Raw genomic sequence first — 12,271 nt, forward strand, 5'->3', positions numbered from 1 at the left:
TAGGCAGCGTGGCATTAAGGGGTTTTGGAACATCGAACGTTCTAGAGCCGCGGAGGTTTAATTCAATCCCCACCCTGTGTAGTAGGATGGGTTGTCTTGAATATTTGTTCAAAGTTCAAGACACCACAGCAAGCGCCCTGGGACCAGTTTTGCTCCTCAAAGCAATAATTATCTGACTTCCCTTTCCTTCCCAGTCCTGAAGGAGCGTCTAGGCCAGATTCATTTCCATGGATGCTGCCTGACCTGCTGAGTCCTCCTGCATTTTGTGTGTGTTGCGATAATTGATATTCCAAGTTGCATTCACCTTGGGAAACCCGAATGAAGCAGGCATTTAGGCTGGAGGGAGGCGGGAGTGGGGTGATCAGCGTCCGCTGCGTCAAGGAAAGTTCCGTCCCCAGTGTGGAGACGCCTAAGTACTTGCCGAAGAATCTCCGGGCCATGGTAGGAGATAATAAAACCCATACCGTGAACCAAGATATCTTCCCACTTATCAGCCGGGACGAGGAAGTCCAAAACAAATTAAACGAAAAATATCTACCGCAGCTCCGACCGGAAGATAGCACTACGCCGTGTTTCAATTCAGTCAAATAAGGAGCGACACCCACACAATGCCTCGTGTTTAGGTTGTAATTCAATGTTTTTCCCCCCAAAAGATGTTCCCCCCCCCCCAACAACTGCAATTCAAAATCTGAAACTGAACGCAATCCGTAACTTAAACCCCAACAAAATTATCCGGCGCGTCCATTTGCTGAACCCTCCAACTTTTATATTCATAGATCCCAAAGTTAAATATAAACTACCCCTTCGTATAAAGACTTCGGCAGTGATCGGTTCTATTTTTAAAAAAAACCATTTGTTTTCATTAATCCAAACGGCTGGTTAAAATATGTCTAACGGCCGCGGTCTCAGCCAGGGTTCCAGAGCGAGATTGGAGATTATGTCAAGTAGTTAACACACGAGATTCAGCAGATGCTGCAAATTCAAAGCGCACACAAAATGCTGGAGAAACTCAGCAGGTCAACCAGCAAACTTAATTTTTTTTGTTTTTAATTTGGACAGCCACAAGTGTCCGGGACGGGATGACCGGGTGTTTTGGTACGGGTCTAAGAATGATTTAGGTAACAGCGAAGAGCGCCGAAGTTTCGTAAAGAAGTTTCAATAATCTATGTCAATAAACTCAATATTGACTGATAACGTTTTAAACCCAGAATAACTCTTACCAACCCAACACACACAAAAAAAATTTTACTATTGTGCTCTGACAAATCTCCCGTGCCCACATTTATTGGTGTCACAATGCAAATCCCCGAATTTTCAGGCCAAGGGAATCAGCCGAGCTACTGCGACCGATAAGCGCCGTAAGTCCAAGTATTGGTTTGGCGTTTCTCTTGTCTACAATTTAAGAAACGCCACTTTCTGCTATGCGCTGCTCACTGGAAAGACCTCACCGCGGCCAGGATTACAATTAAATCAGTGTTTAAACCTTCAGATTACTCATTCTCAGATCACTGTCACTTGCAAGCTAATTTCATTTCAAATGTAAGATCAAAAATAAATCAAATAATGAACAGCAGCTTTCCTATCCACCCGACCTCTCCACTGCTTGCATATTTAAGGAGGTCTCATATGTTTGTATGAAACGAAACAAGGCCAGCGCAACACTATTCTAAAGTCGTAGAAATAAATTATGGCTCAAATGTAGGCCACACGGCTAAAGAGCCGAGTTTGTCCGCACTTCCAGAAGTTATTTAAACTCCTTCTGGGCGGAGATGTTTTAAGAGGCCAGAAAATGAAACAAATTAGTCGGCTTGAAAACGGTAACGAAGTAAATGATTCCCAAACTATCCTAAGGAGAAAGAGAAAAAAATATTGTCAATAAAGCGAACATAGAGCGCGGCCGATTGTATTGGAACAGACTTTAGAAACATTCTGCAGTTCCAACCGCCGCCCAGATATTATGGCACTGAGTGTCTCTTACCCGTGATCTATACAGTGAAAGAACGACGAGTTGATCTGTTTAAATAAAACATCCTGGGAAGGATGTTCTGATTTTTTTTTCAATTGTAGGAATGACAGAAGTCTTTGTTAACTCACTAACAGCGAACTGGCACCGCTTATAAGTGTTATACTAATGTCTGGAGATTGTTTTCAATTTTATATCAGTTACATGCCTGATCTTTGTGCAACTTACCAGGACACATTACTTCCACACTTGTGGCGAACATATCTTGGAAAAAAAAATTAGTTACCCACAGAAATGGACGCGCAATTTCTGTTTTAGAGAGTTCACTTTCAATGAATTATCCGATTTCTCTTTCTACATTTTTCACCCTACAACGGTTTAATACAGCGCTCAATTCAACAGCGCAGTTACAGATAAGTAAGCAGACATCATATTAAAAGTTGAGGTTATCTAGTCCTGGCCAAAACAAAAAGGCCTGAGATTCTATGTTGTACGAAACGTTTCGATAGGCACATGGATGCGAAGGAAATGGACATTGTGTATGGAGATTAGTTTAATTAGCCATTTGATTACTAATTTAATTACAACATTTTGTGCGGAAGAGCCTGTTCTATGTTCTATAAACGCAGACAAGTCATTGGCACCGAGTCTCCAGGTTTTAGAGACAGGCTAGATATGAAATATGGTCCCTACAAGGCACGCTCTTCATAAAACGTTCCCAACTTAAATCATCCCGGCTACACCTCTCAGCGGAATAGTGAAAAATAAACAGATTTCTCCCAAGAAACCCACAATGAAAACCCGACCCTTCAAACACTTGTTAGATTTGTTTTGCCCCTCTATCGCGGCTAGATTCGTGTCACAGGGCTGAAGGGTAGCCAGTCCCCGGGAGACCGGAGAGAGTTAAAACTGCCTTTCGCTCCACACCGCCAGCTCGGGGCCTAATCAGCACAACTTCCCAATCACATCCAAACTATTGAGCAATTCAGCCGCAGCGTTTGAATTATCGAAGCGCGGGTGAGGCAGTGGTGGTGGGTGGGTGGGGGGGGGGGGGGGGTACTTTGCAAGCGATTTCGAGATTGTTAATGCTCGTTATCAGCTATTTACGGAGTCCGAATCGCTCGATCTAAAGCAAACATCTCTCCCATTGTGTACACCTTGGCAGGTATTTTCGCAAACACACCTCAGAAGGACCGTTTCGCCGGTGCTTCAAGGCCTACCGAGAGAAATGGGAGCAACTAGTGAGATAGATCCTCCCCTCGACTATATCTAAATTGTAAACAGGAAACATTTAATGTGTTCAAAAGTTCCATCTAGATTCATATAAGCATTTAATCCTTGTAAAGACTCACCAAAGTCCCACATCGCGCAGGCAACTGAAAACATCCGGGTCGAGTGATTTTTTTTTGTAAAAATTTATTCGTCCACATTTGAGGAACAGGAGCCGGTGTTTAAACAGAAGTGGCCTTATTAGTAAACTAGATATTTGCTTGTTCAATATAGTTACTCAACCGATATGGTAGAATATTCCACCTGTGTAAGCTCACAAGTCCAGAGACGGCGGGCTCGGGGGATCCTGATATAGACGTTTAAAATGTTCACAGGCATCAAATGCGTAAACAAGAATAAAGATACTATAAATTAAAACTTGCGTCGTGACCCGCAGTCTTTTTAAAAAGCTAAAAACAAAAGGAGAGAGATAAGAGGTTAAAACACAAACCCTACAAGGAATATTTTCGAATCGAGCCAGGTGTCAACATTATTGAACAGTTATTTACAAGTACACAAATTAGAGCGTTCAAAAAAAAGTTTGTTTCCTCTGTTAAGTCTCAGTTCAGATCTGAGGCCACTTAAAAGTCTCAGAAAGGCCTCCTTTTCACGTAAACCTTGGCATCTAAAAGGGAGTCTCGTTCGTGCAGAAAGGAAGGATGATTGTCCCGAATGGCGTGAAAAGGGAACATTTCAGCATTTTTTTTAAACGAAGTTATACATCGCGGAGATAATCTCCAGAAATCACTCGTTCACACACAACAAATTCAGTCCGACGGGCAAGCGGGGCCAAATCGTTTTGCTCTATTTTGCTCGATGGCTAAAAGTTTGTCGACATTGAGATTAAAGATTCTGGTCCTTAGATGTGGGTTAGGGGGACAGTGCCACTCACCCCTGTGCCCGGTATCGGCGTGCTCTGATAATGCTGGTGGACACTGTGTAGTCTGCTGTTCTGAGAAGAGGGGTCTCCGTCTCCTCCGGGAGGGAGATACATGCTAATCATATCCCGTAGATCCCCGAGGCAAGCGCCGCGGGAGTGGGACGTTAGCGGCGGAGGCGTGGTAGGCTCCGTCTTCACCATCGAACTCATGGAACTTAGAGCCATGCCTGGTGTACTTTGCTGCCCGTACACGGGGGACATGCTGTAGGTGGTCGGCGCGTTCATATAACTCTGTGCGCTGGACATCATGGGACTATACTGGAGACTAGCCATCTCGTACCGGTGCATCTGCTGAATCTGCGGGCTGTTGATGCCCGGGTGCTGCGAATAAGCCAGCTGGTCTTGCATGAGCGGGTACGTCCCGTTGGCCCACCCATTCATATGGGCATAGCTCTCCATTCTCTGGCTCACCCCCACGCCGCTGTTGACTGGGACTGAGCCCGGGTTGAGAATACCGCTGGGCAGTGAATACTTGTCTTTTTTCATCAGAGTTTTAGTTTTGCGCCTGGGCCGGTATTTGTAATCCGGGTGTTCCTTCATGTGCAGGGCTCTCAGGCGCTTTGCCTCGTCGATGAACGGCCTCTTCTCCGAGTCTGATAGAAGTTTCCAGTCCGCGCCCAACCGCTTGCTGATCTCCGAGTTATGCATTTTGGGGTTCTCTTGGGCCATTTTCCGCCGCTGACCCCGCGACCAGACCATGAAGGCGTTCATTGGTCTTTTCACCCGGTCCGGGTTATTGCTGCCGCTCTTGCCCGTGGCCCCGGGAGCCGAGCCGCCGACTGTCCCCGTGTTGGACTGGGGAACAGCCGGCTTTAGCTCGGTTTCCATCATACTATACATTCAGCCAAACGCGCTGGGAGCGTGTTATTTAAAAAAAAGTAGACAGGAAGCAAGCAACAGTCCCCGAGGCAAATCCACCAACCCAAAAGACACAGCGATCACGAAAACTGCCGCGAACTCTTCTGCCAAACTTGTCCAGCCGATAGGAGTCAATAGACACCTATCCATGTGATGTGGATTGACGGCCTATAAATGAGTTGCTGACAGCCAATCGCAGCACAGTATGGGACAGGTCCTGATGAATTGCTAGTTAGTATGAAGGGCACCATTTTCACTCGGCGTAAGAGAGAAAGAAAAAAATAGGTGCGATTTTTAAGACCCAGTCCAGCAACACAGAATAAACTCGAAATGTTGTATTAAAGCCGGAACACTCGGCGTCCAGCAGATTCGCTACCGATGCTCAAATAGTTTGCCAATAGTTTAATGAAGAAAGTGCGTTCAGAGTTCTGGACAGGGTTTTGGTATGTGCAATTGAAATGCTCTTAATTGTGCAGAGATTGAATTAAAATTCTGTTTGCTTCCGACAGCTTCTGTGGAAGTTAGGCAGGTTTTGAAATTAGTGTCCGGGCCAGTATATTTCTCGTCCAAATTATCTTTTAGTTAGCATAGATGCCTGCGTTATGAAACGGCTTCCTCCCACTGGTCCCATCTTGACATAACCCCCTCGCTTCGGACTCTATACTCACTGAAAGCTGCTGAAATCTCTAAATGCAGGTGTTTCGTTTTGTGTTTTGGAGCTGAAACGTTTCTTTTTTAATGGGAGGGGGTTCTGAGGGAATTTGATTGGCAGCTCCACCACGTGCCAATCAAACTCTCCGCGGTTAGTTTCTCTATTGGAGATTGTTTGGCTGCCATGGCGACGGCATCGTCACGTTACTTCTGGAGGGAATCCAACAGAGTGAAAGCCCCGCTATGGGTAAGGTATTGACTGCAGATCGCACCGACGGTCCCAGCTTCCCCCTCGGAGGTGAAACGGCCTAAAAGTGGCAAGATCTCCTAATAACTCTCTCTCTCCCTCTCTCTCTCACACACACATAGACACTCACACACATATACACTCACATACATACACTCACACATATATACACTCACATACATACACTCACACACATATACACTCACATACATACACTCACACACATATACACTCACATACATACACTCACACATATATACACTCACATACATACACTCACACACATATACACTCACATACATACACTCACACATATATACACTCACATACATACACTCACACACATATACACTCACACACACATACACTCACACACATATACACTCACACACATAGACTCTCCCACAGACACACACAAGACCAACAAGATTTTTTAATGTTATTTCTTACACACAAGTGTAAAGGAGAACAAAATAATTGTTACTCCGGCTCTGATACAGCACAAAAAAAAACGCAGTAAGAGAAAGAACACAATAATAAAAATATAATATAACTACATAAGACATGGATTTATGTTCATAAAGTGACGCTAGGCACCAGAGTGACTGTACACAAGGTGACTCTGACAGGAAGTGATAGTAGTGGAGATTGGGGGTGTGGAACGTGGGTTAGTGGCTGCAGGTACTGCCTGGGGAAAGTAACTGTTTTAGAGTCTGGTGGTCCCGGCTTCGATACTACATAGCCTCCTTCCTGATGGGAATGGGACAAACAGTCCACGAGCTGTGTGGGTGGGATCCTTCATGATGTTACTGCCCCTTTTCCGGCTCCTCTCTGTATATGTGTCCTTGATGGTGGAGAGGCTTGTTCCGGTGATGCGTTGGGCCGTGTTGACTACCAGTTGTCGACCCTTCTTGGCCGCCGCCCTTCAGTTTCCGTCCCACACCGTGATGCGGCGTGTCCGGATGGCTAATTTAAAATTCACTAAATGAAGCATCCAGTTCACACAACTCCCTCACCCAAATCAATAGATAGATGAGGAAATTATTTATTCAAAATCTACTTGTAGACAAACCCTCCATCCACTGTGTATTGGTATTGTATAGCACAGCTGTATCAGTGGTTGGTGAGGCTGCACTGTGCACTGGTCACCCAGTTATAGGGAAGACGTGGTTAAACGGGAAAGCGTGCAGAGAAGATTTACCAGGATAATATAATCCAGAACTAGAAGGCCTGAATAATAGGGAGAAGTTGGCCAGGCTAGTCTTATTCCTTGGCACGTAGGTGAATTCATCCCATGGGGATGAATAAAGTATCTATCTATCTATCTGACTTTAAATTATGAGAGGCATGGATACGAAGGGCCGTAGCAGACTTTGCCCCGGGTGAGAGACAAAACTTTGGGAATAAGTTTCGGGTGAGAGTGGAAAGACTTAAAGGAGGCCTGAAGGGCAGTTTTTCCACACAGAAGGCGAGCGATGAGTCTATAGAACGAGCTGCCAGAGGAAGTGGTTCAGGCAGGTACAGTAGACGCCCTTGAGTAGGTACATGGAGGGGCGGGACAGAGCGCAGGAAATCAATAACAACTGGGTGGGCATTGCGGTGGGCATGGGCGGGTCTGGCCGAAAAGCCTGCATCCACGACTCTAACTTCTATAAGCATTAATGGGACCAAACTTAAATATAACTTCTTACGTTCCAACAGGTACCTCACCGGTGCGAGTCCGTCGGGATGGCGTCTCAATTTTCAATTGCTTTGCAGAATACCGCGGAATAAAATTTTCTGTTCATAAAGGTGCATTTGAAACGATTCCGCATTGAAAGGAATGCAAATCATTGAAGTGAGCAATTTAATTCGCAAACAAGAGAAAGCCTGCAGATGCTGCAGGACCTCAGCAGGCCAGGCAGAGTAAACAGTTGACGTTTCGGGCCGAGACCCTTCAGCAGGACTGGATAATTCGCAAACACTCTTCTTGTTTACGGAGAAGGCTTCATTCGCAGGGCGGGATGGGACGCGCTCCAGGCGGTGATGGATTTTACCCGTAAATGTCTTAGAATTACTATCTGCCAGGACATCTCTGCAGAATCTAAAGAACGTAAATCAGCCTAGGTGGAAAGACGTGTGGCGCCTTTCGGCCCATCACGCCCATTCCTGTCTAGACTAACATATGGAGATGAACACATGAACTCATCCCTCCCCCCCCCACACACACACACAAGCGCCCGTTCTGAGCTTGTACACATCAAGTCTTCCACAAAATATTTTCAATATGTGGCAAATACATTCACCACCCTGGACGCGTGTTTTCTTCTTTTCTCACTGTTGCCATCAGGAAGGAGGTACAGGAGCTTCAGGACCCAAATCACCAGGTTCAGGAACAGTTACTACCCATCAACCATCAGGAAGGAGGTACAGGAGCTTCAGGACCCATATCACCAGGTTCAGGAACAGTTACTACCCATCAACCATCAGGAAGGAGGTACAGGAGCTTCAGGACCCATATCACCAGGTTCAGGAACAGTTACTACCCATCAACCATCAGGAAGGAGGTACAGGAGCTTCAGGACCCATATCACCAGGTTCAGGAACAGTTACTACCCATCAACCATCAGGAAGGAGGTACAGGAGCTTCAGGACCCATATCACCAGGTTCAGGAACAGTTACTACCCATCAACCATCAGGCTTCTGAACCAGAGGGGATAATTTCACTCACCGCCAACACTGAATTGTTCCCACAACCAATGGACTCACTTTCAAGGACGCTTCATCTCATGTTCTCGATATGTATTACTTATTTATTCTTCTCGTTATTGTTTCCCTTTTTGTATTTGCATAATTTGTTGTCTTTTGCACACTGGTGTTTGTCTGTCTTGTTGGGCGTAGTCTTTTATTCATTCTTTCTTTGTATTATTGTGAATGTTGCATGAGAATGGATCTCAGGGTTGAATATGTTGACACATATGTATTTTCATAATAAATTTATGATACAATAGGGTCTTTTAAGAGACTCCTGGGTGGGTACATGGAGCTTAGAAAAATAGAGGGCTATGGGTAACCGTAGGTAATTTCTAAAATAAGTACGTGTTCAGCACGGCATCGTGGGCCGAAGGGCCTGTGTTGTGCTGTAGATTTTCTATGTTTTAAAATTTATTTCCAACTTTTGAACGTTGAAATTGCACCGATCTGTGCGGCTAGTTAATGAATGAAACTTTCAAAGTGTTTGTAAACTTTCTTTTAGGCGAACTGCTTAATAGTTTAACACAATGCCAACCTGTTTTCATGTGAAACTCGGCTTCCAGGGCTTGAGGTGAACTGGGTATGAACAGGTTATAAAGGGGTCGTTAATCAACTGAAGTCGGCTCCCGCGGGATGGTACCAATGCGAAGCTCTGTCGCCGCCTGGCGGTTCCAGCCGTTTGTCCACTTACGGGACGGTAGGGGGAAAATTAATATCACACTGGAGGTACAGTGTGACACCTACACGGCGCGACGTCTGGAAGTTAAAAGTGAATCCATTATCAAAGTAAATACGTGTCATCATATACAACTCTGAAATTCATATTCTTGCGGGCATTTGTAATAAAGAAACGCTATTGAATCAATGAAAGATCACAACCAACGGGGCGGACAAACAACTAGTGTGCAAAAGACAACAAACAAAAGAAAGAGAAAAAATAAAATTAATAATAATAATAAACACGCAATAACTAAAGAGAACATGAAATGAAGAGTCCTTGAAAGTTAGTCCATTGGTTGTGGGAACATTTCAATGAGCAGTTCAAACGCCTGATGGTTGATGTTGAGGGATAATAGCTGTTCCTGAACCCGCAGGTCTGAGATACAAATCATCTGAACCCTCAAATAACCTCGGAAAAATTTCAAGAACATTACCTGATAGTTGAAGGGAAGGTTGGTGGGAAAATGCATTTAAACCGGGTGCGTTTTCGTTTCATTTACACCGCAAGTGGAGTGACAGTAACTTACTGGCAGGATGCACACAATCTTCTAGCCCTCCCGCGTCTCGAGAACTAGGAACTTTGCCTCCGTTCTGCTACAGCTATTCAATGTAACCTATTGCCGCATCGAGAACAAGACAAAACGAATTCTTGTGCACATTTATTTAAACTTTAAAAGTACTCATCTGTCGAATATTGCTAAGTTCCGACAGTGACAAGCCCAAACTGAAACTCTCTGACAGAGGCTACAAATATCCAGCACGCTCCCCACGATAATTATCGCCTTGAATGGACTTGTTGCGGGCACAATATTCCATCAGAGAAGCTGCCCAAACACGGAGCGGATGGAAGATTATTTGATGTATCTTTGAAGACGTCGTGATCTTGATGAAATTTACCACCTCGCGACCATATATCCCTGTTGCTTTTAGTTACAAGTTATGGCCATGCCGCGCTCGGCATTGTAATCGGGTATCGGGAGGGGGTCAGTGTCAATTTTTTTTAAACGAACGTTCTGGCACGTTCCCCTTCCTTTCCAGCCCTTTCGACCCGAAGCGCCGACTGTTTATTCCTCTCCATTGATGCTGCTTGACCTACTGAGTTCCTCCAGCATTTTGTGTGTGTTGTTCTGGATTTCCAGAATCTGCAGAATCTTGTGTTTTTATACCCCCTGAGGCTGAAGCGATAGATAACTGGTACATAACTGGTCTATATTTCGAGTCGAAACATGCCGCTCATTTTATAATCAGACTGTAGCATTTGATGTTAGTAGCAATTAATCACAGTTAAAATAAACTTAGGGTTTACTTTCTATTTGAAATAAAAATCTCTTTAGTCGTTGCCACAAGTTTATTTTATTTTGATTGAAGATTTACGATTCAACATTGTTTAACGTCATTCTCAGTACACAAGTGCATAGGAGAACTAAATAATTCTTGCTCCAGCTCCTGTGCAGCACAAAAAAACACAATAACATAATAATAATAATAATAATAATAATAATAATAATAATAATAATAATAATAATAATAATAATAATAATAATCACCGTCAAATATAAACACATAAGATGGCTTTTTACATAGGTTTATTGTATGGCCATAATATGACGCTAGGCACAGGAGTTTCTGCACATAAGTTGCCTGACAGGTAGACGTGCGTGGGGGTGGGGGTAGACGGCGGAGGTGCTGATCAGCCTTACTGCTTGGGGAAAGTTGTTCCTTTTGAATCTGGCGGTCCTGGCGTGGAAGCTACGTCGCCTCTTCCGTGATGGGAGTGGGACAAATAGACCATGAGCAGGGTGAGTGTGATCCTTCACGATGTTACCTATTGGTCATTTTCTACACATTTCTGTATATATGTCCTTCATGGTGGGTAGGCTGGTGCCGGTAATGTGTTGGGCAGATTTGACTCCCCATTGAAAACCCTGATACCTGCTGTGACTTCACGTGTTGGTGTTCAAAATATTCCAAATGCACGACTTACAATACGCCACAAACAAAAGCGGTATCTTGTCCCCAGGAAAAGGCTCAGAAGTCGCATTGTGTTACGGCCGCGGCTCCTAGTACCTGATAAACAAAATGCAGACTGTTTGGCAGGAGAAAAGGCTCGTGTCCTGTTACTGCTAATCCGCTCCAGAATTTACCAGGTGGGAGCCTCCCGACCGACAAGGAACTTGGCTAAAATTATCTTCCACCGTCTTACAAGAGGAAAATTTCCTGGGCCCAACATTTCTACTACGTAGAAGTATTTTCATTCAACGTCAGTCAGCCTAGTACACCACCAAATGTTTGGAAAGTTCCACATGGACCAGATTCTCGTGAACGCAACAGCTGAGCGCTGGGGATGGTTTAAGCGCTGGCTTGAATGGTCCTGAGAAGGGAACGCGGGCTGTTTAGTCCTCTCTATAGCTACTGCCTGGCCCGCTGAGTTCCTCCAACATCTTCATCAGAGGGAGCAGAATTAGGCCATTCGGCCCGTCGAGTATGCTCCAGCATTCCATTTGGCTGATTAATTATCTCTCCCAACCGCATTCTCCGCGTAAACATTAACACCCTGACAAATCAAGAACCTGTCCATCTCCACCCTAATTATACCCAGTGACTTGGCCTCCACAGCCCTCTCGGGCAATGAGTTGGGCAGATTTGCCACCCTCTGGCTAAGAACACTATGTACTTCGTGTGGGTGGCGCTGGTTAGAAAAACAATGGGACTACATTTCGTAACCGTGGGGATTAGAGTCTCTGGACTGTATGTTATCTGACCGAAAGGTGTGGTGGAGCGGGGAGAAAAGATTGATATCAAAAATTACAGTGAAAAGGGGTTTAGGATACTTGCTAAATTAGTGTTTGAAAGAGAAGTGAGACATGAAGCTTCCGTGGAGAATTAGTA

General features: G+C 44.7%; 1 protein-coding gene across 1 annotated transcript; it reads right to left on the minus strand.

The window, feature by feature from the left end:
- Positions 1-3,256: 3,256 nt before the first annotated feature.
- On the minus strand, positions 3,257-5,160 carry sox3 (SRY-box transcription factor 3). The gene has a single exon (XM_073057770.1). It carries the CDS (start codon positions 5,010-5,012, stop codon positions 4,092-4,094), a length of 921 nt encoding a protein of 306 aa, XP_072913871.1. The 5' UTR covers positions 5,013-5,160; the 3' UTR covers positions 3,257-4,091.
- Positions 5,161-12,271: the final 7,111 nt, after the last annotated feature.

The sequence above is a fragment of the Hemitrygon akajei genome, chromosome 10 (genome assembly GCF_048418815.1).
Source record: "Hemitrygon akajei chromosome 10, sHemAka1.3, whole genome shotgun sequence".
NCBI classification, from domain to species: Eukaryota; Metazoa; Chordata; class Chondrichthyes; order Myliobatiformes; family Dasyatidae; genus Hemitrygon; species Hemitrygon akajei.